Here is a 27,089-nt window from a genome sequence, read left to right on the forward strand (position 1 = left end):
ACATTTATTTCTTTAACAAATGTGGTCTCATTACGCCGATTCAGTATTGTAATCGGCTTTGCTTTAGGGCAGGGCGGCGTACACCATCGCTAAACAGTTCCCCATGAAACTCAACTTCTGTGGCTTAAGCAGATTTTTTTTGGCTGTCAGGTTACACGTGGTGGGATTTAGCAGATACAATGTCAGAAAAAAAATCTCTGCATGGAGATCTCTCAGAACGTCTACAGATTTCTAGATTTCAGAGGCTAGTTCCCCTGGAGAAAGAGGCTGCTTTGAAGGGCAGATTCTATGGCATACCTCCCCTCCTTAAACCCCACTTTCCCCTGGCTGCAGCCCCAAATCTTTAAGACCTCCCCTTAAAAAAATCCAAAAACAAAAGCAAGTACTTTTTATTTCCTGAAACGAGACGAACAGTACAACCCTTCGTATTTATGGTATCAGCATTTTTGCAAGTGAGGGTAGTTTGCTCATTGAAAAATTCTTAAGAGATTCAGGGGTGGAGTCTTGAGGAGCGACCTCAGCACGATCTAATGCCATAGGCTCCATCACCTAAAGCAGCCATTTCCTGCATGGGAACTGATCTCTCTCATCTGGAAATTAGTTGCAATTCTGGGAGCTCTCCAGTCCCACCTGGAGGCTGTCAACCCTAATCCACTTTTGAGAGGAAAAACCTTTCTGCAGCTACTGAATTTCCCTAACTCTACAATCCTTTCCACTTCTAATAAGCCTCAGAGGATTTACTTCTTCACAAATAAGTGGAAGATGAAACAGCATGTTTAAATTGATCTTTCTGTAATTCTGAATGTTAACAAGCAGATATTAAAAACTAAACTGGCTAGATGAAAGCACAATGAGCTTGGGCTAATGGGTTCTATCTTAGCAGCATTCTAAAAATTCTGTGAATCTTGCAGGGGGAGACTGGCTTAAATGCCTTGTAATTACGATGCACCGATTAAACTATTGTTTCAATTCCCCACTATAATGACAAGATAAATCTACTATAACAAGAGACCAGGGCCCCTTTCTTTTGAAAGATCAAACCACAATACACCATGTTTACAGAACTTTATTACCAAGGATTATAAATAAGAACATTAATATAAACAGTAATCGTCTGACACCTTAAAGATGAATGTAAATTTTTTTTAGAAAAAGTTTTTCTGTTGAAATAGAATTGTCTTTAAGATGTCACGAACTCTATTTCCACAGCAAAGATGGCTAACCATCTGAAATGAGAACATTTACTATGATCATGTCCATCAATATACCTTTACCAACACAAGATTAGCCAATTCAAAAACTTGACTGAAAAATTCTGCATCCCAGTTTCACTGGTATAATAGTTAATGGATGTTCTTGTTTGATTGGATGGTTTATATGATCACTGCATTTAATAATTTTCGCTCTCACTTTAGCAGAAAAATTAGACCACCTACAAACAAGAATATACTTTAGGAGAACTTCCCACATGCAGAAAAGTAGGAGTTTGTAAACTAAACCCCAACACAACCCAATATAACCTGAATATTGCCCAGGAGACAAAGAATGATTAAAACAGTTGCATCAGCTAGAGGGATATGCAGAGAAGGAAGAGGATTTGCCACTTAAAGTTTATAATATTCTGGAGGAGGTTTTGGTGGGAAGTCATCTAAATTATTCCTCCTTTCCTGTTTCCTCTCAAGACATTCACTCATAATGTGTTGCTTTGATTTACCTTGATCTTCCTGTGAGCTTCCCATAGGGATATTTGCATGATTCCTAAGCAGTTGGACACCCATCCAAGCTTACAGGGCTAATATGTATAATACTGTCATCTATATCTGAAATTGTACAGTTTATCCAATGGTATTTAAAAAGAATAGAATATGCCAAAAAATGTGCAATGGTATACTTATCAAATGCATTGCCTAGTGGAATTAGATCTACACACATAGCATTTCAGTGCATGGAAAAACAAAGAATGAGCGCACTGATCCTACCTCCTGCATATAACTAAGCAGGTCTTTCCATATGTACTTGCCTGAATGTGGACACAGCATCTCCATTCCAGTGACAGTTTATAATCAGGAGGTAATAGGGTGGATCCTCCCCTGTTCTTACCACTGTACTGAAAAAAGTGTATTCAATCATTAAAATATTTATACCCCACTTTTTATTTTGGCTCAAAGGTTTGAGGTCTTCTAACTTGAGTGGCTGTTCTGTTGGATGAAGGCTGACCCAGCCCAATGCTTCTGATCATGGGGGCAGGATATACGTGCATAAAATGTGTTCAGGCAAACAGAACAGCATGGGGAACAAATTATGAGAAGCAAGACGGACTACAGTAAGATATTAAGGCTGCTGACGTTAAACCACCTTAAAAGTTTGAATTCTGGTTTAGTTGTATTTGTTAATCTTGCTAGCAATTGAGTTTTTAGTTTTATTGTTGGTATTCTTTTAATCTATGTTGCTGCCAATATTGGATTCCATTATGTGGGAATCCAATACAGTTCAATAAGTGTTTCAAATAAACAAACTTGTAAACAAAAACCAATTAGCACACTCTTAAGGTCTTGCATTGCAGAAAGTATAACAAAATACAGCTTTTATGAAAATTTAATAAGCATTCCCATCACAGAAGTCAGTGACCAAACTCAAACTGATGTTTAATATCATGATGTCTACTTAAGCATCTTCCCTGTGCAACAATCAAGTATGTCCATCTAGTTTTCAGTTCACGCTTTCTCATTTTTTAAAAAGTACACTGGTCAAACTTGTACTTGTAAACATTTATTTTTTTTTCTGAACTGAAGAAAGGCTTGCATCAGCACACATTGTACAGCCTTGCAAATTATACAGAAATTGAAAAAAAGGTGTCTCCTTTATATGTGCAATGAATCATTTGATGTCCAGTGATCCTCTACAAATGATGAAAAAACATTTAAACCACTTTTAAGAAGTTTCCAGCACTTATCAAATGCGATTACTCTTACGGTAAAAAAAAAAAAGAAAGAAAAAGATACATATTGATGGGAACACAATTAAAGTGCAAACTTTTTGCCATTTGGGGAGTCACATTTAATTTCACCACTGCTTACTGAAAGTAAATGGGCTCTAATTAAAATTTGGTACACTGTTCAGTTTTCCTTGTTAGTATATATCCTGTTGGGGCAGAAAAAAAGCTGCTCAAGACTAGAATTTATTGGCAGTTACCATTCACACTTCCTAAGTAAACTTTGAAAGGGAAGGACTGGAGAAGGTTTTCAGTAGTTATTGTTGGATTCCATTATATTCGAAGACAAATAGAGGGGAAGAGAAATATGCCACATTTCTTGCCTTCTGTGTATTAGGCTCAAAATGCAGCGGGATTCCTTTTGAACTCTTCTCTCTTTCCCTCCCCTCCCAGATCCCTGCCCTTAAACCGATAGAAGTGTGCTGGTGGTGTGCAAAGGGATTACAAAATACTGGTAAGAATGTGGATATTCCTTATGAACAAAAGTTTGCTGTACAACAGAGCTTTGGATCTGATACAAGAATTCGGAAATATAAAACAAACGACTACAAAAGGGGCATTTGAACAGCAATCTTTGGAGAAAGCTGCTTGTCCATTTCATGTCACAGCAGGGCTCTTCTTCTTTTTTTTGGGAAGCTGCTGCTGATTTAACTGCAACCCTCCCCCACCCCCATCTTCTACCTGGATCACTGGGTTTATATTCTTCAAGGACCGTGACATCCAAGGAGTCTTTATGAAGACAACAAAAAACCCATAAACATTAAGCCAATCAAGTCGAGGAGATAAGGGCATGGAAGTTATAAAGGCTGAATGTTCAATGGCCGTGGCTGCTACTGAGAACTAGCCCTTTCCAGAATGTGGAAATCGTAGTGCTTCTTGCTTGTTCTCAGCCTAAACTTGTTCAGTGAGTTACTTTGTTTCTTCAATGCATTCTGGGCTGCTGACATGGTTGGAAATGTTGCTAGAACCGTGTATGCAGATGCCAAGTCACTAAGTTTGGAAGGTTCAGCATTCACATTACTGTCTCCACTGCCACAGTAGCGATGGTGGTGGTGCTGCTGCACTTGTAGGGATTGTGGATCCCGTAACCACCGAATCTTGGCACCAACTTTAAGAAGTTCCCCAAATAACTTTTCTGCTTCTGCCCGAGTTATTCCTTCTGGCAGTTCAGTGATTTCCAAGACTTTTCCTACAACTGAAGACAAATGGAATATTAAAGAAACCTTTATATTTATTTATTTTATTAAATTTATTAAATGATATCATGCCCTCTTCCCAACCAAGGTCAAGCTCAGGGCAGCTTACAAAAATTTAAAACATCAATAATAAAAAAAATAAAACAGTATAAAATTGAACCTAACTAAAACCTCAACACTGAATTCATTGATGGCGAATAAAAAGTATTTACTCTTAATAATCCATAACATATATCTCCCTATCTTGGCAGTTCTGCATTACCCGAGAATTGGGGAGAGCAGCGAAAAGGGAGGAGGATACAATATTTGTCATTAATAGACAAGTTGATGGATGGTAGGTGGCAGGTCAGCAAGTTGGAATAGGGGACAACAGGTTGCCTGAACCAAGGGCCAGGTGGAGCATCTCTGTCTTGCAGGCCCTGTGGAACTGTTTAAGTTCCACAGGGCCCTGGTGTCAGCCAACAGAGAGTTCCACCAGGCTGGAGCCAGGGCCAAAAAAGCACTGGCTCTGGCTGAGGCCAACCTAATGTCCTTGGGGCCAGGGACCACCAGAAGATTGCTGTCAGAGGATTGAAGCGTCCTCCACAGGCAACATGTGGAAATGCAGTTCCGAAGATACAAGGGCCCTAGACTTCTCAAAGCCTTAAAAGTCAGCACTAGAACCTTGAACATGATCCGCAATTCAACTGGTAACCAGTACAGCTAGTGCAACACAGGTGTAACGTGCTTCCTCACCGTTGTACCAGTGAGCAGTCTCGTCACCATATTCTGGGCCAGTTTTAGCTTCCGAATCAGTCTCAAGGGCAGGCTCACATTTAGCTAGTTATAGTAATTCAGCTTGAAGGTGACAGTTGTGTGGATCACTGTGACTAGGTCTGAATGGGAGGGGTAAGGAGCCAACTGGTTGGCCTGCTAAAGATGGAAAAAGGCCACTCTTGCTGGGTGTGTAAGACCTGGGCCTCTATAGACAAGGATGACTCTAGAGTCACACCTAGGCTTTTGATGGATGAGGCAGGTTGTAATGCCTCCCCATCAAATCCTGGCAGTTGGAATCCCTCCATCAGCTGCTCCCAACCCAGCCTTAGGACTTCCATTTTTGATATATTCAGCCCCAGCCTATTCTTTCTCAACCATCCAGCCACAGCATCCCAACACTGAGCCAGATCATCTGGGGTAGCAGCTGACTGGCCTTCCATCAACAGAAAAAGCTGGCTGTTATCGCATATTGATGGCAACCCAGCCCAAAGCTCTGAACAAGCTGTCTTAGGGGCTGCATATAGACCAGGAGTCTGCAACCTGCGGCTTTCCAGATGCTCATGGACTACACTCCCCATCAGCCGCTGCCAGCATGGCCAATTGGCCATGCTGGTGGGGGCTGATGGGAATTGTAGTCCATGAACATCTGGAGAGCCGCAGGTTGCAGACCCCTGATATAGATGTTAAACAACATTGGGGAGAGGATCGCCCCTTGCGGCATCCCACAAACAAGTGGATGCCGCCAGGACATCCCCCCAATATGTCCCCTGCTGACCCCGTCCTGAAAAAATGAGACCAACCATTTCAAGGCTGTACCCCAAAATTCCCGCAGCAATGAGGCAGTGGGTCAAGCGATCGTAGTCTACCGTGTCATATCTTACTGAATGAGGCCCATGGTACCACAAACTTTATTTAGAAACACCTAAACAGTTTATTTAGAAACACCCACCTATGCATTCTTGTGTTTGCGTGGCGGTCAGTGATTGCCTCTGTTTCTTGGCCTATGCCTTTTCTGATTTAATTATACCATCCAACTTTCATGTAAGTCAGTGACAATAACCATGGGGCAGCTACTTACAAAATGCAGTACATGTAATGACATAACACATGGCCATAAAACTCCCTCAATCACAGAGAAACTAAATTTAAAACTTCTGGAATTCCGTTTGGCCCCAGGCTACTGATAATCAGACACCAAGTTTAAGCAGCTATCAACGGGGCAGTATTAAAATCAAAGTATTGAAAATGGAATATGCAAAAGTTACAGCCACGTATACTAATCGACACAAAGATGCTACTGAGGTGAGATTCCAACTATGGCTGAGCACCAATAATTTTTAATCAGTAATTTCAGGTTTCGGTTTTAAAAACCTGGACATTTTCCAATAAAGCCAAATACAGCCAAAACCCATCGGCTTTATTTGGCTTTCTGCCAAACTTGTTTTGGTTTTAAAAACAGAAACATTTCAGTTCTCCTCAGTGTGGCTTTTCAAATCCATGTATACTTAAGAAGCTGCACCAGGGAGAACTGCAACTGAATGCTGGGCTGGGCTGAGCCAAGCACAGCATTCACTTCTCTCTCCTGGGTTCTCTTGGTAGATAATCTGATGCGTGTCTTTTCAGGTTTTGGGGTGATTAGGGTGTAACAGAATAGCAGGCAACACTCTTAGATCCAAGCTCTTGTACTCGGACTGCCACCATGAATTAGGATTTTAAAAAAGTCTAGAGGGTACTTTTAACAACTATAAGATTAGTTTATTCTATATCCGCATAGTACACTTAAAGCTGCAGAATCCATGACAAGTGCTACACAATGAATCACACACCTGGTTCTCCTGCACCAAGATCTGCTGAAGCAGCCTTCTTAGCCGGTTTCCTTCCTCGGTTCCCATGTCTGCTTCCAGGCTGACACTACATACAGAGGAGAAAAAGAGTCAAGGCTGAAACTTGCCTCTTCTCCCTCTCTCCCATATAAGCCTGCCAAGCTGCTGCATCCCTTTATTGGAGAGAACATGCAGAACAATGTGAATCTTCTCAAGGGGTATACTGCTAGGGTCCCTTGCAGAGAAATCAGTAGCTGGAGGGATAGTCTACAACAGACATTTCAAAGAAATTCATTCGCTGTATTGGAGCATGGTAACTGGGATTCAGATGACTTACTGTTAACGCTCCTCCCTTAAGAGGAAAAATGTATATGGTAGTCCTAGGGCAGGGGAAGCCTTTTCATCCTAGTCATCACTCCCCAACAAACCTTGGACTGAGTGGCTCAGAAAGCACACAATCATGTCAGGCAACTCAAGTAGTGCTATAGTTTTTCAAGGCTCTAGCACAATGCTATGTTTGCAGTATTAGCTACAATGGTGTACTGTTTTGTACACTCTGTGCTTAGTGTCTAAAGGCCTATTTTGAGTTTTGTAGTTGCTCATGCAGCACTCAGACACCACAAATCTATCTTGCACAAGAAAAAGAAAGAAAACACTGAGTTGGATCCAGCAATTTCTGAAGAGGGGGTGGGTGAAGCCTTTTCACTCATTTGCCCCCTTCCAGCTGCAGACAAACTCCCCACTCATTTTATTCCTGAAGGCTCCTGTCCCTCAAAAGCAGCATTTCAGTGAGTGTTTTGGGTTGCAGGTGAAAAATCCATGCCTCCATGTCTCTCAGCAGAAATTATGGCTAGATCCAAGCCATTAACTGAACTGTTTGGAAATAGTTTTTTCAAACAAGAAATTCCTTACTCTCTTCGATGCATGGCTAATAGAACAATGTGGAAATTATTTCCTTCTTATGGGGTCATATCCTTAAAAATGCTTTCATCAACATACCAAATGATTCAGAGGAAAAGCAACTTATTTCTAACATTACATTCATTGCCTCATAAACACAGGGGTGTCTTTCCTATGGTGGACGTTTCCCCCACCTGTGGACCAGCTATGTGTCCATGTAGCAGAGACTGAGGATTGTACTGTAGTGGCTGACCAAGCAATGGGTATCTGGTGTCACCTGAAAACACAGAAAGATGAAAGACATTTATTTTCAGAAATACATTTTCATGAAAGACATTTATTTTCAGAAAGACAAGACATTTATTTTCAGATATACAAGCACATACAATCTTCTGTATATATACAATAAGAACCAAGACAGTGATTCCAAACCAAAGCACTACAACTGTCAACCCAATTACATATCATCTAAAAAGGTGCTTTCATCACACTGACAAGACAAACCTGAATACATTTCTACACTACAATACTTCAATGAAGGTACATTTTAGAGAATCCTGAAAGGAAGCTTTTTGTGTGTGTGAAGCCAGATAATTGATTAGGTAACAAAGAGAAGTTGCAATAAGCAAATGCCATTTTCATACTTTGTTTTGCATTGATTTCAAAAACAATGACCAAAGACTATTCCTCTTTACAACACAACCTAATAACACCTTAAAAAACCTAATTCAAGATTCACCAGTACTGTTAAAGACCCAGTTTAAAATTTTTATGGATGAAGCCTAAAGGTTGATTGCTGCCAACAGAGAACTTTCACTGCCTCCTTCCTCCAGCAGACCTTCCTTTTTGCTTCTCATACCATTCCCAGAGGTCTCAATTCCCATCCTCACCCCCAAGTGATTTCAGTGACCTCAGGGGTCCACAGCAGGAGGGGGAGGTAGGAATGTTCCTTCTGGGTGACAACAGTGCCTTTAATTGCCAGGAAACATCCTATGCATCCAACCATATATTTCGTTCAGCATAAACTGTCAACTTCTGTCATATTCACGTTTATTTGCTAACTATGGTTATAAAAAGCAAGCGGGAGTGCCATTTCCACAAAACTGGGCAGAGGGGGCCAATCCATCAAAAGCACCTGTGTTTTTCAAGGGCCCCTCATCTTTGCTCATTGCCATGACTGTTAATTAAGAGGTCGTGGAAGGATGGAGGAGGCAGAAGCATGTGTAATGTAAGGCTACGGCTTTAGATGGCATTTGAGGACAGGGTATATCAAACTGGCAAAACTGCTCCTTTAGCTTGCCTTAAACCCAAGCAATAGGTGGGCAAAATAAGTAAGGTGTTGATACTGACCAGAGATCTCATATTGGGTATAACACAGAGATCAGACTTAAAAAAAAACACCTTGAAAACTATGATTCAGTGTAACTTCACCCACAATTCCCCCTTCATAATAGAAGTGTAAAAGATACTCTTAAACATGCTGTATTTGCTGGAGGGTTTTCTTTTTCAAAGCTAGGCTTTTTCTAAGTCTAGGCTAGGGAAGCCTCTTGTTGGAGGAAGTGGAAGAGGATTACTCTCAAGAACTCTTTAGGCAGCATATTATCCCCTTTACCCAGATCCATTTTTTGACAGTTCTGAATAGTTGTTTTCTAGGTCCCCTACCAAACACTTGATCGATCTAATTGTAGCGATCTGAGAATGATGAATTAAAAGCCAAAATGTAGTTAGTGCCTTGTATGAATCTACATGATAATGGAAAGATGAACACGGTTTGGTGTTCTCATGTTAAAATGTCTTCCTGACAATCTTACCACAGGTTTCTGTGAAATATCAATGTTCAAAATTCCCCCAAGTTGCAGTGCTAGCTGTTAACTAGTATGGTCTATTTCTTAACTTCAAGGGAACTCAAGTGGAGTATCAAAGAGGCAAGACACTTTTACTATTCTTAAAAGACAAATATTAGCTTGTTCCTCTAACCCAACAGAAACAATCTCATAGGACTATGACTTGGATTCGGGCAGCCCCATCCACACTGGAGGCAGCGGGCCGTGGAGCTGATGTAGCACTCCCTGCCGCTCCCAAAGGACTACCACTTGGATTTGGGAAACCCCATCTGCACTAGAGGCAGCGGGCCACGGAGCTGATGCAGCACCACCCTGCTGGTCTCAAAGAGGCTTCCTGGTGGTGTGGTGCAACAGCCTCTTTGCAGCTGAAAAGCCTCAATGGGCTGCAATGGACTTACACCAGCCAAAAGGCCTGCCAGTGTAACACTGGCAAAGTCTGGGAGGGAGCTGACTAATGTTGAATCCTCCCCTGGCCCTGCCCCCATTATGCAAGTGGGGACGCTGGAGCTGTGTTTTGCACTGTGTTCCAGGGCTGGCCGGCGGGTGTGTGTGTGGCAGAGACCACATGCTGACAGATCCCCTCCACCAGGGTAAGTGCCATGGGGAGGGAAATCCACCAGCGTGCCGCTCACAGAAGAGGATCCCTCCCCTTTTTATGGGGCTCTAAGTACTATTTGTGCTTCCTCTTACAGAAGTGGAAAATGGTGATTTCTACCAATTCTTTCTCAATTGCAACTTCCCCAACCCTATGGCATTTCTGGGGATCCATGAGGCAAAATTTCAGGGGGAGCACAAAACTGCAGGAGGAGGTGGGAAAGTCATCACTTGTGATGCGCAGAAAACAAGCCAATGTAAGCATCTCTTAATTCCTCAACTCCAATTCAATTGCTTACCTTGTCCAGGGATGAAAGTTCTGGAGAATGGGGCCACAAGGGGAAGAGGTGTTAATGTGGGACGGATGTTCTTCATGTTTGACAGCTGAGCTGGTGCTGGTGACTGGGCAGGAGAGGTAGCAGGACTACCTATTTGTGGACTGTGCTGTAACTTTATGTAGAAAAGAAAGAAAATACACATGAGTGGGGACCTTTCCATTTATTTGGGAAACTCAGTATAGTCAATTTCCATATTTAACCAGTGATTACAAACAGATGCTTCTTTGAACCTGCATTATGATGATAAGGCACAAAACGGCAGCCTAGGCAAAGTTGGCATTTCTTCTGTGTGTAACTTCAGGAGTCTTAGAAGGGTGTAATTTTGCCTAGGATTGCACTATAAACCTAGAAAGATAAACAATACTGTTCGGCCTCTTTTCCTATATAACAGAAATAGGACACTGTGGTTCCTGGGAACCCACTATTTTTAGGATCAATCCCATCACTGGTGTCTCTTGTTCTTGTTGCTGGTCTGCTCCTTTCTATTCCTCTGCCAGTAAGACTGAGGCTATGCCTGCCGCTTTCTTAGCCAGTCCTATAATGGGCAAAGCATCTGGAGTGCAGAACATGGATGTGTCTAAAATCCAGTATACTAAATAGACTTTCTCAAAGAGCCAGTGTGGTGTAGTGGTTAAGAGCAGATGGATTCTAAACTGGAGAACCAGGTTTGATCCCCCCACCCCTCCACCTGAGTGGCAGAGGCTTATTTGGTGAACCAGGTGTGTTTCTGCATTCTTACATTCCTGCTGGGTGACCTTGGGCCAGTCACAGTTCTTCAGAACTCTCTCAGCCCCACCTACCTCACAAGGTGTCTGTTGTGGCAAGAGGAAGGAAAAGGAACTTGTAAGCCACCTTGAGTATCCTTAGAGGAGAGAAATGTAGGATATAAATCCAAACTCTTCTTCTTCAAATAAAGAACACTAAAAATGATGCTTTACTGCTTTAACTACCTCAGCTGTTTTCAATAAACGCATTCAAACAAGAAAACAAAGAATAGCTCAATTTCTCAGACGTTTTAAAAGAAAGCTTTTTTTTAAAAAAAAGGCTCAAGTATTCAATACATAGGGCAGGGCAATACCTGTGTAGAGCTGTCCAAAGCACCAAAATCTGTTGACTTCTGCCCTCTCTGATGGTCACAATAATATTTATTTTGCTTCCATTGGGGAGGTGAATGGGGTCGAGGTTGAGGATTGTTGGGGATATTGAGTTGCATCATTACCATTCCGCCTCCTGCAGATGGCCCTACTGCTATAAAACAAGATTAGGGAATAAAGTTAAGATTGTAGACTGAACACTAAGAATTAGGTAATAATAAAATTTTAAAAGGCTGTGCGGAAGGCAAATGCTTAAGTCTACTTTTGCAAAATATCAGTTGGCTGATGAAACAGCCATAAAGTGAATTCCTTGAAAATTCAGTAAATAGCTTTTATGTAGCAAGTTCATTTTGTTTATTTCTGCACCAGAAGGACACCTCTCTCACTGCTCTTTCAGGAAATGATTGAACAGAAAACTAAAATTTGTGCGTGATCCACGTGGAAAGTCATTTTACAGACCTTTCAGTTACTTCTTAACACTTTTGCAGAAAATCAGTACAAATACTAAAGGCCAAAAGAGCTGGTAACAGAACTACAAAACCCCAATGTTCAGTTGAAAATTTCAGAGGATTTTCTTTATTTCATACTCTAATAATGCCAGAGAATACCTAATGTTTCACATGATGTACTCATTGATCTTTCAAATAGTAAAGAATAACACATGGTACACATCAAATCTGATACAGGAAGGCTTTCTATTCAGCCATGTAGGTGCAACACTGGTCCCCCTATTTCTAGCTGTACACTGATGTACACATAGTCTGTTTACATTCTCCCATTTCACTGCATGTGCTATGGTATATTTTTATATTACATGGTTCTCCTTCAGGAGGAAAAAGGGTCTCTTTCCTTGTGTTCATATAGTTCTCCCACAACAAGAATAAGAATAGTACAATAAGAATAATACATGATAACAATAGTACATGATAAAGAATAATAACTAAGGTACATGATAAAGGCTCCCAGGTTCTGTCAAAACCCAAACCTAAACACATTCTGTATAATGTTAATCCCACTACTGTGGAGGCAATATTCCAGATTGAACTGAAAAATTGATACCAAAAGCTTAGTGAATCATTCTGTATAGAATCCATATCAAAGTGCTGCTTCATGGAAGTTATCTGCTGAGGTCCTGGTAGTGGACTTCATTCATTTAGTGGGAAACATCATAAAAAGGCACTTCACAAGCAGACTCAGACTAGCTGTGCAACCAAAGCCAATCAACCTGAACAAGGGGTGAATCAACTGGGGATAAAGCTTGCACTAAAACAAACTAAGCTGGATTAGTGTACAAAATTTTATGTGCATATAAACCCCACTCCTGCACAAATAAAAGGACTTCAACTTAATTTCCCCAAAGATTTCCTTTTTCATACCTGCACACTGTTGTCCTTGAAGTTGCTGGGAATTACAGGGTGACGTTGTTCTAGGAAACTGTATCGGCTCCGATCCTGGAGGTTGCAGATATGCTACTGATGAGCTGCAGGAAGAGGAAATAAGCTTCTTTTGAATCCACATTCTACACGTCAGCCCTACATTTTCTGAAAGCCATTTTCTGAATCATTTAAATATTCCCAAAGGAAACGGCTTGGCTCTACATATTAACGGAAGAAAAGAAATGGGTTGGTTCCAGAAAACTGGAACCAGCAGGCATGTTCTCATTTTTCCAGACCAGACAAAACAGCGAGAGGTGGGAGGAACTAGCTTCTTCATCCCTACCCCCTCTCCAAGTTAAACATGCTAACATTCCTTAGTACAGACTACTGCTTTGGCTAGCATCTCCAAGAGACATGTTAATGTCTCTCACCTTTGCTGTGATTTGTCAATTTATAAATTAAATAGGGATTTGTGCGCTTTCTATTCTAAGGGAAAATGAACGCTATTTACATATAAATTAGCATATTTAAATATGAATAAAACATTTGCCATGGGGGGGGGGGGGAGAGAAATTCTGTTTTCCTCTCTCTCCTTGTGAATTATTCATGGAGTGACTTTTTGAAAGGGGACCAAGCTTTGAAGATGGCAGTAATGTGTTGTGTTGACGGCAAATGGCTGATTTTTAAAGAAAATAAAAGTAGCTTTCAAAGCAAGGTGCACTAAGCTCAAAGGAATCCTAAATGATAAAAAAAGAACTGATGCAAAAACGCCTACAGGCACAAATGCTTCTAAAAATGATACTGTATATACACAATGAACCAAGGTGACTGAAAATTTATTTAATTCTGCTTCTGTGGGAAAACCAAAGGACAGGAAGTTATGAAAGACACTGCAGTTCTGCTCAGCCTCCCACAGGGTGGATTTGATTTAAATCAAATTAAATCATGATTTGAATCTAGCCAGGCTAGATTTAAATTATGGTTTTCGACATAAACATGATGTTGGTTCATTTGGGCCATCATGTCTTGAATGCTGCAGTGTTTGCATTTTGCACGCATACTTGCCTTACCCATAAGTAGAAGAATGTCATTAAATTAGGTAGAGAAACATCATTAAGATAAAGAATTTATGATAACGTTGAAACAAAAATGGGAAAAAGATAATTTTTTAGAAGAAGAAAAAATAGAAAGAATAATGGACAGCATGAAGAAGTTAAAGATTGAAAAATATGTGGAACTAGAAAGAAAGGTTTTACTTAAATGGTATAGAACCCCAATACAACTAGCCTATATGATTAAAGGACTAAGCCCAAAATGTTGGCATTGTGGAGAAAAAGGAGCATATTATATACATATGTGGATAGAATGCAAAGTAGTGAAAAAGTTTTGGGAGAATATTTTGAAATATGTAGAACTATTGGTAAAAGTAAAAATTGATGTAAATAAAGATTTATTAACTGTGGGGATAATAGAGGATATCAGAGTGAATAGAAGTTTGGAACCAATGTATAAAATAATGATTAGAGCAGCACATGCAGTGTTGGCGTTGGGCTGGAAAGATAATAAAAAATGGACAGTTTCAAAATGGTTTACTTGGAATATATTTGGGAACAAAGACAGTTAGCGATATTTGAGAGACTGACAAAAAACATTTTATGGAAAGAAAAAATAGAAGATATCATGAAGATATGGACAGTGCATGAAAAATGGATCGAAGAAGCCGGATTTAACGAAGAGCCATGGAGTAAGAGAATAAGAAGAATGAATCTCCTACTGCTTGCATGAAATAACCAATAGAAAGAAGGGGGGAGGGGGGAGAAAATGGAAAAAATGTATAGATGGAATAAAGATATTAAATGTAACAAATGTACAAATACTCTATACAATAAAAAAATTATATATAAAAAAGAGAAACATCATTAAAATATTCCCAAAGTCGGTCTTTTTTATGGCCTGCTGCCATGATAGACTTTCTCCGCCAGGGAAAGAATAATATGATAAACTTCTGCTATGTACACAAAGATCCCAAGACTTGTGGGATCAAAAGGTTTCACTTTTATGTTTACTGCTTGCCCTGCCCTCCTTACACTTAGCTCCTTGTGCAGATCTATTCCACTCCAAACAATGTTCTATTCATTGAACCTCTTGAAACTTGGGCCCCTTCCGCACACGCAAAATAATGCATTTTCAAACCACTGTCACAACTGTCTGCAAGTGGATTTTGCCATTCCACACAGCTTCGAAGAGAACTGAAAGCAGTTTGAAAGTGCATTATTCTGCATGTGTGGAATGAGCCTTAGCACTTCAGAGATAAGGGCCTGATTCTGTGTATATAGATTGGCAAAGAAGTAATGAGAAGAAGAAATGCAAAGATTTGCAAAGTCTTTTCTCAACTCTGTATGTTTATTTTATAACGTTTTTGCATGTTATATCTGCAAATACAAATTCACAGTTTTGAGAACTGCAACAACAAGCAATTGTGATAACATCTTCCAAACAGAAGGACAGTCCAAAATAATTTTACAGAAGGCCCTGGAAGAGCCTAACGCTGTGAATGGATTAATAGAATTCATTTTTCAAAAATTTGAAGCTGCATGAATATACAGCCTCATGCTACTTAATTAAAAACTGATTTTTGTTTCATGATGAGTTATCTTTGAACTATAATGTATCTTAAGTAGATTTTCCTCCAAATGCATTTTATTAAAAAAACCAGTTTAAATTTTTAAAAATCCATTCTTTTTTAAATTATTGATTTTTATTCATCCTGGTTTTTTGAAATAATTCTTAGAATACCCCCCTCACGTGCACATATCAGCCTTAAGAATAGCCCCCTCACGTGCACATATCAGCCTTAAGAATTTACATTAGTTTTCTCCCTTCTTTTAACTGCATGCTCATTACCACAGTCACCAAGTGGAACCACAGTATGGTTCCTGCCAATGCAGCCCTGCCAATGGATTGAGAACTATTGCTTAACACTACTCACTTTGTCCTGCCCATTATGGATTAAATGAATTCACACTAATTTAGAAATTCACAGCACTGATATGGGAAGAGATTGAGCACTATTGCCCATACTTCCCGAAGGAGAGGAACCACTGATTTCCACTCCATTAGAATGACAATAGCTACATGCTCTGAAAAACTACCCAAGGCCAAGTTAAAAGGAATTTCATCCCCCCCACCCCCACCCCCGCACAGTAACTACTTACTTCACTAGGAGCAATGTGTGCACAGCACAAGGTCTTTCTCTAGAAATTGGAAGATTTGTTTTGGTAGTAACATACAAAATGACAGAGTGGTCAAGTTGGTCACCATGTCACACTAGAATCACAGAGGCTTAGATTCAAGTCCCCATGTTGCATGAAGCGTTCTGGGTGACCTTGGGCCACTAATATTCTCTCATCCTAACCTACCTTTCAGGATTATTATGAGGCTGAAACGTGGCATGGATGTTCATATTATGCAGTTTGGTTAGTTAAAGATAAAGATGCAGTTAAAGATAAAATTATAAAACATGTAGAAAAGCAAGACCTGCTGAGAAAGAGTCAGCATGGCTTTTGCAGAGGCAAATCCTGTCTTACAAACTTACTAGAGTTCTTTGAGGGTGTAAACAGGCATGTGGACAGGGGTGAACCGGTGGACATTGTCTACTTGGATTTCCAAAAGGCTTTTGACAAAGTTCCTCACCAGAGACTGGCAGGTTTGAGAAAAACTCCAGCAATGAAGGAATAAGAGGGGAAGTCCTCCTATGGATTAAAAACTGGTTGAGAAACAGGAAACAAAGAGTTAAAGAGTATAAAATGGGAAGTTCTCCACAATGGAGAGAATGTCGGGAGTAGGGTGTCCCCCAAGGATCCCGATTTTTTGGGACCAGTGCTCTTTAACCTATTCATAAATGACACTTGGAAGTAGGGGTGGGTAGAAGCGTGGTGGCCAAGTTCTGCAGATGATACCCAAATTATGTAGGGTGGTGAGAACCACAAAGCGACTTGCGTAAGAGCTCCCAGCCGGACCTTGATAAATTAGGTGAGTGGGGTCAGGAATGGGAAATGCAGTTCAATGTAGCAAAATGGTAAAGTGATGATGCACATAGGGGCAAAAAATCCCAAACTCTCACATACACTGCATTCACAGGGTCAAAGTGCTTATCAGTCACACAGACCAGTGAAAAGGGATTTTAAGCGTCTTAGTTGATAGTTCCATGGGGAATGTCAACTCAAAATGCATGGCAGCTGTGAGGCAAGCAAGGCAGAACCTTCTATGCTGGGGATCATTCTAGAAAAGAGGAATTGAGAATAAAACTGCAAGATTGTGTCATGCCACATATATAAAAGCAGTGGTGCGACCATGCACTTGGAGTACTGTGTGTCCAGTTCTGGTGCTTAGCATCTCCAAAAAAAAAAGGATATGTGGAGGGAGATAGAAAAAAAGTGCAGAGAAAGGGCAACAAGGATGATTGAGGGACTGGAGCACCTTCCCTATGAGGGAGAGGCTGCAGCGTTTGGGACTCTTTAGTTTGGAGAGGAGGCGGACTGAGGGGGGGGATATGAGTTGAAGTGTCTACAAAAAAAAAATTATGCATGGGGTAGAAAATGTTGACAGAGAGAAAATTTTTCTCTCTTTCTCACAATACTAGAACCAGGGGCATTCACATTACTGAGAAAATGCTGGGGAGAATTAGGGACTAATAAAAGGAAACAGTTCAGCACGCTAACGTGTGTGATTGGTGTTTGGATATATGCTGCCACAGGAGGTGGTGATGGCCACTAACCTGGATAGCTTTAAAAGGGGCTTGGACAGATTTATGGAGGAGAAGTCGATGTATGGCTACCAATCTTGATCCTCTTTGATCTGAGATTGCAAATGCCTTAACAGACCAGGTGATCGGGAGCAACAGCCGCAGAAGGCCATTGCGCTTCACATGTCTTCTGCTACGTGAGAGCTCCCTTAAAGGCACCTTGGTTTGGGCCACTGCGCAGTGAGCAGAGCTGGACTAGATGGACTTTGGTCTGATCCAGCTGGCTTGTTCTTATGTTCTTATGTTCTTATCTTGAGGAAAGGGCAGGACTAAAGAATACAAGAAAACCTTAAGACTGGTCATCTTTTAAAAAAAACCTAACATACCCTATTTTCTGCATCTTTTCAATCTCATAGAAAGAAAATAAAAGAGTTGTCTATTTCACTATTTTTCTCTGCTAGTAAGACCATCAAAACTCTGAATATGGCTGAAACGAAAACCATTGTTTTCTTAACTGTCACTAATCTTTTACACAATCCTTGCAATAAATCCAGCTGAGGCAACAGCATGTTCTTATCAACTCACACTAGCCTGGATTCGGATACAATGCCAAAACACAGCCTGGTGTTAGATGAAGGGCATTCAGCCTCATTCCCTTGTGGTTACCTATATTTCTTGCTGTGGGCAAACTATGGTTTAAAATTTTTGTTTGGCAAACTTTGATTCGCATTTCCCCACTAAGCCAGAATTACAATCCAAGGTCAAATAATGGTCTCCAGTTTGAGAGATCTACAAACTTAAGATTCCTGGGTCAAACAAAATGGAGAACTATATAAATGTTACATTTGAGTTACCACAGATGGCCTGACTCCTGCAAAACAGGAGATTGTGAAATCGAATCTTCTCCTTTCCCCCTAAAAGACCCTAACTGAGATCAGGAAACCTTCACGTACAATATGCCACATGATGCAGCTGGCAGGTGTAAGGGTAGAGGACTGGATAAATCAGGTAGAATCCCCCACCCACTCTCGTGTAAGCTACTTCCATTTGCTGGAATTAGGCTCCGATCCTAAATGTTTCTAAGCATGCCTCAGCCATCTGACTGCAAGAATCTGTGGAAGTGTTAATGGAAAACTACAAACAGATTTGATGCTGACAACCTTTTTCATAAATTGATAGTTAGGAGTTCAAAGGGAAGCTTTGAAATATAAATAGTTCACAATGTTCTACCTCAACCGTCTTATTCCTTTAAAAAAAAGCTTCAGTATTGATTGCCATTAAATCTATCCATATTCAAACACAACACTCTTTTTACACGTTCTTCTCCTTTGCAATAAGGAAATGTGTGTAATAATAGAATAAAACCGAGCACAGTGCACTTTCAATGATGCTGAGATAATGGAGATGCGGCCATGTAAGAAAAATGAAAGGTGACAAGAAAGTTTTGACAGCAGCAACCATTATAACGGACTAAAATCAAAAGTTCCTTCAAGAAGCAGTCTTCATTTTTACCATTTTAGCTGGCTGCATATAGGAACATTTCAGACATCACACATCACATGACCAAATATGCCACCTCCAGACTCAACATAAGATGATGACCACATCAGTTATCTTGCCTACTTGTTCTGGGGCTACAGCCAAATTGTTAAGCCACAATAACAATGCTCTTGTCATGATGTTCAAGACTGAGTTCAAGGAGGAACAGATTCTGCCAGAAGATGGTTACACTGTTTTGGTGGGACAAGGCTACATCCATCCTTCAGTGGAGTGGTTCTGCAGTTCTATTTTATTTAAAATGACAATATTTAAATCAGCAAGTCTTCATGCTGTATGTGTGTTTGAATGACAGGCGCATTCTGAAGGGGATGAGAATCCCACTGAGAATTCCCAACAGAAGTCTCACAACAAAGTCATACTTCTAAAAAAAGGTCCTTACACCACCTCTCATGTTACTAGTGAGTTCTTAACTATTCCAAATAGAAGGTTAACACTGAGAATACATACAGATAATGCCAAGTAGACCACTAAAAAACAGTAAATGACAAGACAGGTCAATTTGAGTCTTAAAGATACAAATTGGTGCATCTGAAAATAATTTTAATATTTAAACAGATCTAAAACCAAGAGCAATTGGACAGCCATTAAACTTAGTATTATTTTAAAAAACCAGTTCCACGTGTAAGTAAAATGATATTAAGAGCCAATAATTCAGCTGAATTACTGAAAACCAAGTCTGACTCACCTTAAATTATTTTGTTGTCCAGATGGAATAACACTGTAATAAACTGGCATTCCTGATGTGGGTAGTCCTTGATTAGACTGACTGGGGATAACAACTGGTTGCTGATATGTCTGCGGTGACATTCCTTGGGAACCTTGAGCCATTGAAACCTAAAGATTGGCAGCACAACGAGACAGCTGTTTTTCAACATGGCAGGTGATGCAGAGGCAAAATGGTGGAGGGAAAAATCCAAAGCAAAACAGAGCAGGATAATGTAACTGTATCCAAAATCAACCTATGCTTGGCTTGCACTGTTTCAGATGGCAGATAGGTGTTTCTCTCACCCACTGCACCTATATACAAACAATTCCCTTAGCACAGAAAAATAGAATTCAGAGAAGGATTCTAGCCTAGAATTCTATCTTATCTTCTACGTGCAGAGGCTTCAGTCATATGAGTCTCAACCGGCACTCTGAAGTGGTACAAAGCCTTTGAGACAGGTTTACCAGAATAATGAGAACCAGGTCTTAGTCTTGATTAGCATCATAGCCAAGTGTCAGTGGAAATAAGAGAGAATAGGGCCCGATAGGGACTTGTTCATTATGAAGTGGTGGTCCATTTATTCAATTTTAAAAACAGTTTTTTTCCTCATGTTTCACTAGGTTATATTAACAGGATTGGCAACAGCCGGGCAGGAGACGCGTTATGCAGCTGCGCTTTCCTCTTTTTGTTAAATTCCTGGCTCCCATCTGCAGAGCCATGCAGACACTTCTGAGGACATGAGGCAAGGCTCTGGGGGTTCATGTGTGCCTGCCTGCATAGCTGCTCATCGATGGGAGATTAAAAAAAAAAAGACACGCCTCCATGCCAAGGTACGCGTCCCAGCCGATGCACTGGCTGTCCACAGGACAGCCAGCCATATGAACAGCCCAGGGCAAGGACAGGTTCATGTATCTCACCCGCAACCCCGTTTAAGTTTGCTGTGCAGAAAGGACCTAAGTCTCTATAAATAAGAGTGCTTGGGGGGCAAACATAAAGGCACACAATACTTTCCTTGGGACCTAAAACTTCTCTCTAGAGGCTTATTTCTCCTGAGAATATTGCATTAGATCATTAGGCTATTGTGGTCAAGAATGTCTATTCTGTCTGGCTGCAGGCTCTAAAAAAAAGGATTTTCACATTACTACTTACTACAACTACTATTAATTTGTTAACTGGAGATCCCAGGGACTGAACAGACCAAATGCTTCTATCAAATCTCTATGACCATAAGAAAAGCAATGATCAAGTTTTTTACTTTAAGCGATAGTTGAGCTACACAGTAATCAAGACAGCAGAGATATGATGAGGATGCGATAGGAGAATGCCTGCTAAAAGATCCTAATGCATGAAAAGGAAATGAAATATTAGGTTTCAGTATGTCATCTTTTCTAAAAACAGGAACATTTAATAGCTTCTTGTACTGCTTTAGATGATTTCTGGGAGACAAGCAGACAAAATTTCATCTATGTTTAAAATCTAAGAGGATAATCATAAAAATTTCATATATAAAGCAAAATGGTCTCTTGTCTACACACTCAATTTGAAAAAGTTGTGTAAGTTCACACTCATCCTCTCTCAGAAGTACTCAGTTGTCATAGTTCTGTTGATTTGTCACCTTGGAGCATGAAAATCACAAGTGTTGCAGTGATATAAAGCAGTAGCAGAACTTACCTGATAAGACGGCACAGGAGGATATGGGACAATCACACCTTGGATCTGGTTTCCAATGTTGTTGGGTTGTCCACCAACTAGGTTTTGGTTTTGAGATTGCTGGACGCCAATTAAACCCTGGTAGTTTTGCTGCTGGTTAGGCATAACTTGGTAACCTGCAATCATAAAGATGTTTTAAACTTAAGTTATAGGATTTTTTAAAAAAAGATAACAGTGTCCTTATTTTGTTTGGACTCATGTGTTCTTTAGATGTTACACCAGCAGTGTGGGAGTTTCTTTTCCATGGGCTCATACCATGCTTCCCTGAAAATAAGACAGGGTCTTATATTAATTTTTGCACCAAAAGATGCATTAGGGCTTATTTCCGGGGTAGAGCTTATTTTAGGGGACATACGGTACCTTCACAATTCATTAAGGCGGGCTCTCGGCAGCCCCGTTGCTTCCATGTCACGTGTGATGCAAGCTGCATCCTGCAAGCTGCATTGGCAGGGAGCACCCTGCTGGATCACACCACCCTGATCTGTAACTACCGGTAGGGCTTATTTTTGGAGTAGGGCTTATATTTTAAGCCTCCTCCAAAAATCCTGAAAAATCATGATAGGGCTTATTTTCAGGGAAACACGGTATAACGATGCCTTATTGCATTTAAAGGCCATAACTATGTTGGTGGGGGTCAGCATTCTGGCTTTGCAACGCACTGGTTGCCAAACCAAGTGATAACTATGTGGTAAAGACCTGTACAATTGGCACCACCCATATGATGGTGGGCCCTTAAATGTTACAGAAGCATCAATTCATGAACCAATGGAAAAGTAGCTTCCATTGTGCTTTTCAAACATCTGAAGGGCATCATAGAAATGCAAGACTGTTTTGCTGAAGTAGATAATTTCACCATCTAATTTATTAATTTTTTTATCAAGTAATTGGCCAAAGATTCATAGCAGATAGCCAATACTATAGAGAAACATGGTCCTGATCAAAAGTCTGTGGTAACTATTATGAATTATTTAGCTGACCAGAAGCTTACCTCTACTGCCTTGTCATAAAATGGTAGATACTAAATTGCCATTTTGGGCTTGTTCTGCAACTTTTTAATCTTGAAATTACAACTTACAAAAATGCATTGATTTCAAATTCATGAGGCAATGAACCCATCCGTTTCTTAATTTTATCCCCTTCAGCATTTTTGCAGGCAGTTAGAGACTGTTTGGTAACCACGAGTATTTCAAAGCTGAACTGACACAAAACTGAATGCTTTCTGCCACTGTTAAATATGTATCAAGCGCAAGTAATCAAACTTTTACAAATACATTAAACAGCGATGCCAGACCAGCTGCTCATCATCTTCCTTGGATGCTGAATGGTTGACCGTTAAGATATGGTTGTGGGTGTTTACCTGGTCATAGGTTTATCTTATTGCAAAGGTTGAAACTGTCTTAAAGATAAAACATAATATGGACACTTTCTGCAGCAGGAAAAGTTTTTACCCTCTGTTCCGTTCAACAACAGGACTCAGAAGGCAGGATCATGACCTGCATTCTCACTGACCTGAAGACTTAACCCACAGTTCTAAGACCAAGAAGTTAACCAATCACCTGACAAGCAAACAAGTGCATTCAACCAATACAACACTGGCTAATTAAAGCTTCTGAATACAAAAGAATTATTTAAATAAAATTAATACAAAAGCATAAAGGTTACTTCTAGGTGCTCATCCCCTTTATTTAGAGAATCCAGAGAACACACACACACAAAATGAAATTAGTAAGATTCACCATCTTGTTGACAGAATTAATATTTCAGGAGGAAGTTCTTCCCTTTTCTATGCAAATGACTATAAAACATTTAGTCCATGCCATGAACAAAAAATAATTTTAAACATTCTTATTTCTGTAATGGGTTTCTTTGACAACAGCACACAGTCAGCATAGCCCATTTCTCAAAGACTAAGTCCTCTCACCAGGGAAGAATGAGCCTTCCCATCTACCAGCCATCCTTTCCCAATGCAAATATCTCCTTCCCTCTCCCAAGTTCTGTGTATTAAAGAGAACTTGGGGGGAAATGGAATGTGAAGAACACCACCTACAAGTCCACAAGGGAAGAGACTTTCAAATTATGAGAGAGAGAAAATGAGAAAACACGCTGAAGCATAGACTGTGCAAATATGCATTAAAGTGAAAGAAGATATAAAAGTGCAGTGCAATATAACTATATACAAAAATAAAATTGGCGGATCATTCCTATGTCACTATATACTCACGGCAGCATACAATCATATAATTGTGCAAATATGCATACAAAAGACAGGTGAATCAAACGCTATCCATGAACCAAATGCTGCCAGTCTGTAATCCAAAGTCCTAACGCACACCTAGAAGATCAGAATAAATATATGTGCAAATACTCCCGTATGGGGCTTACTTGATGATAGCAAAATGGGCGCGGGATTGGAAGTTACGGTCGGCCGAGAGTCGTACGGCAGGGTGAGGCATGTACAAATTCACGAAATTACGGAAGCTTGCGAACGTAATGGCGTGAACGTCTGCGAGCTTACTGGCTGATTCCTTTATGTCGATAACCTTCTATCCTATGCTGCAGTAGAAGAGATGATCCTGAATCCACGTTTATTAGGTGAGTGTGTGAGAGAGAGGAGATGAGTTCAATCTCCCTTCCCTCTGGGTTTCTCTGTGGAATGAGTCCTGTCTATGACTTCCCAAGGTTCCAGCACTGGGCAAACCTAAAGACAAGACAGATAGGTACACAGACGGGTACCTTATTTTTAGCAGAGCAGCAGGGAGCCCTCTTCCATCTTTGAAAAAATGACAACTGAAGAGCTTGGTCTCCCTTTCCTACCAAAAGCAGTTTACCAATAATACTCCCAGTTATGTATCAGAGGTTTGCTGGCTGTGTCCTTTACAAGAAGAAGAGTTTGGATTCATACCTCCGCCTTTCTCTCCTGTGAGGAGACTCAAGGTGGTTTATGAACTTCCCACAACAGAACCTTGTGAAATAGGTGGGGCTCAGAGAGTTCTGAAGAATTGTGACTAGCAGTCAAGGTCACCCAGCAGACTTCATACGTAGGAGCAGGGAAACAAATCCAGTTCACTAGATAAGAGTCCTTCTCTCATGTGGTGGAGTGGAGAATCAAACCTGATTCTCCAGATGAGAGAGCACAATTCTTAACCCACTATGCACACTGATTTGAGTTTAGGATCAGTCAGTATTGGGTACCTCAGACGTTACAGCATGGCCTTCCTTGAGAAAAAATAACAGCTCACTGGATGCTCTGCTGCAGGACGCCCATCACACTAAAAATGTCATTCTGCCAATCTAGTGCAGCTGAGATCTACTTACTTATTTCTGTAGAATTGTATTTATTTTAGCACCAATGCAACTCCCAATCCCGTCATAAGCTACCATTGAGAAGGTCTAAAAAGGGGCAGAAGCACATCTCACATCCATACAAGTGTTTGGTACTCCAGCCTTGGGGTTGGAATAGAATGAATCAACATAGCCAGCTCAGGTGGGTCTACAAAGTAAAAACATTTCTGTGCCAGAGGCAACTGAGAAAAGGCATGCTTGGCAACCATACCAACTTCCTTCTCTGGATCCAGAAGCATCTTCATACTCTACACAGGACTTCTTCTATGGCCACCAGAAAAGTCTTTGAACAGCTCGGTTATGCAGCACCACATTCAGAGTTGAATCCTACATACATAACTGGAAGTTGGTCATTTAGGGAGTTCTCCTGCTCTCTCTCTCTTTTCTCCACCAGCCAGAGAACCCTCTACTGAGTGCTGATAAATCCTTGTAAACAAAGTGGCCTGAGATACAGACTGCAGTAGATCTGGATGAATGCTATTTCAAGGCAGTAAGGGTGAGAAGCCTGATCTTGTCTAAATTCAACCCTTTTTACCCCTGTGCTTTATAGCACTTTATTCTCAAGAGTCCACTAACTCAACTGTGCTTCCAGGATGTACAGGTAACTACTAAATGAAGATATGATTCTCTTGTGCAAACTCCTTGCATTTTAAAACAATATCTTTCAACATAATTTACTCCAAATAAGCCTTGCAGTTTCCCCCCTCAAAAAGCTAGATGTCTGGATATATTTGGTCATCTGACAAGCTATGCAGAAAACACTGCTACTGTGAGTCATAACATTAGAACTTAAGCCGCAGTAGCAGAGAGATGAATGCATGGAATGCTGCAATTTCAAATATTTTCATTTCTCAGGGACTGCAGTGTAGCTGAGAAAATTATTTACTGTCTTCTCGCACTTTCACACTTCTGGCACTTTCACACAGATGAAACAGAATTAATTTTCCTTGCTGGGAGAAGAACTAGGACAATATAAATTGACTGCTAACATGCTTTTCCCCATGGGGTTCCAAGGTCTGGTTCTATTTTTAGCTTCTCTCTTCCACCTCAGCATACCAATTGGCAGGAAGTAAATATGGGAGGACGGGGGCGGGGGTTGCACCTGCTGAAACAGACTATTTTATAGCAGCACACTAAGCAGTACAAAAATGCTCACTTCCCAAAAACTAGCAACTGCAAATGACAATCACTTGCAATTTTATCCTCCTTAAATAATACAATTGCTTACACTCCCAGGAATCACATCCAGTATCACTTAGAAAGGCACATGGTTCTCACTAATGCAATTAAAACCCAGACACGACAGCATTATAAAAAAACCAGAAATCATGCACATAAAATGGACCACAAAAATAAAAACCTGTCAAAGGCATTATTTGCCACATGACAGCTCCTGAACATCCCTTTCTTGATACTTCTAATATCATTTATTTAAGGACAGACATTGCCAACTTTTTTAAAAGGATGAACAGTGCATGCTCCTTGACTAGAAAGCAACGCTTCAAGACAGACACACCTGAAACCCCTTTAAAAAAGAAGCCAGGAAGCAGCTGAAAAAGAGACCGGTTCACTGTGAGAAATGTAACCCTCTCAGACAGTGTTACGGCCCCGAATCCAACAGCTCATGAATAAAGGAAATCTATCCCACAATGTTACACATTCCATCATTTGGGTTTGCCATACAGACACACATATCTCTTGTTTACGTATACCCCCCAAATACACGTATTTCAAAAGTTGGTAGACATTATAAAATATTTAAATGTTGAAATGGAAAACCCTCAGACATAGTAATGACTGACAGCTAGAATTAACATTTGTTCAAGCTAGTTTTCTTTTCCTGTGGAACAGACACTCACACCCTCAAACTGTTCAGGGTTTGTTTTTGTTTTTTTAGTGAGAACTGATTCTACTACAATATTACATATTTTTATTAATTTTATAACACAATTATAAATATAACAAAATATCAAAGAATAAAATTTCAGACAGAAATGACAAAAGGTGTACACACACAGAAACACAGGAGTCCTAACTTGAATCATTTCAAATTCTGTAAAACAATTTTTATCTACCATTATTCAAGTAATGTAAGCTTAGTCTTCTTTTAAAGG

The 27,089-nt window shown here is 40.3% G+C and overlaps 1 protein-coding gene across 12 annotated transcripts in view; it reads right to left on the reverse strand.

The window, feature by feature from the left end:
• Positions 1-2,756: 2,756 nt before the first annotated feature.
• R3HDM1 (R3H domain containing 1) overlaps positions 2,757-27,089 on the reverse strand; it is a 111,870-nt gene continuing 87,537 nt past the window's right edge. For 8 of the 12 annotated variants that reach the window (XM_048483247.1, XM_048483248.1, XM_048483245.1 and 5 more), the window contains 8 exons: positions 21,595-21,749; positions 19,903-20,051; positions 12,914-13,017; positions 11,522-11,691; positions 10,405-10,555; positions 7,862-7,944; positions 6,771-6,855; positions 2,757-4,187 (listed from right to left, as the gene is read on the reverse strand). In XM_048483247.1, coding sequence (XP_048339204.1) covers positions 3,823-4,187; positions 6,771-6,855; positions 7,862-7,944; positions 10,405-10,555; positions 11,522-11,691; positions 12,914-13,017; positions 19,903-20,051; positions 21,595-21,749 — 1,262 coding nt within the window. In that variant the 3' untranslated portion in view covers positions 2,757-3,822. The remainder of the gene's footprint in view (positions 4,188-6,770; positions 6,856-7,861; positions 7,945-10,404; positions 10,556-11,521; positions 11,692-12,913; positions 13,018-19,902; positions 20,052-21,594; positions 21,750-27,089) is intronic. The other 4 variants (XM_048483250.1, XM_048483249.1, XM_048483246.1 and 1 more) reach the window with 1 other exon arrangement.

Source organism: Sphaerodactylus townsendi, linkage group LG02 (assembly GCF_021028975.2).
Source record: "Sphaerodactylus townsendi isolate TG3544 linkage group LG02, MPM_Stown_v2.3, whole genome shotgun sequence".
NCBI lineage: Eukaryota > Metazoa > Chordata > Lepidosauria > Squamata > Sphaerodactylidae > Sphaerodactylus > Sphaerodactylus townsendi.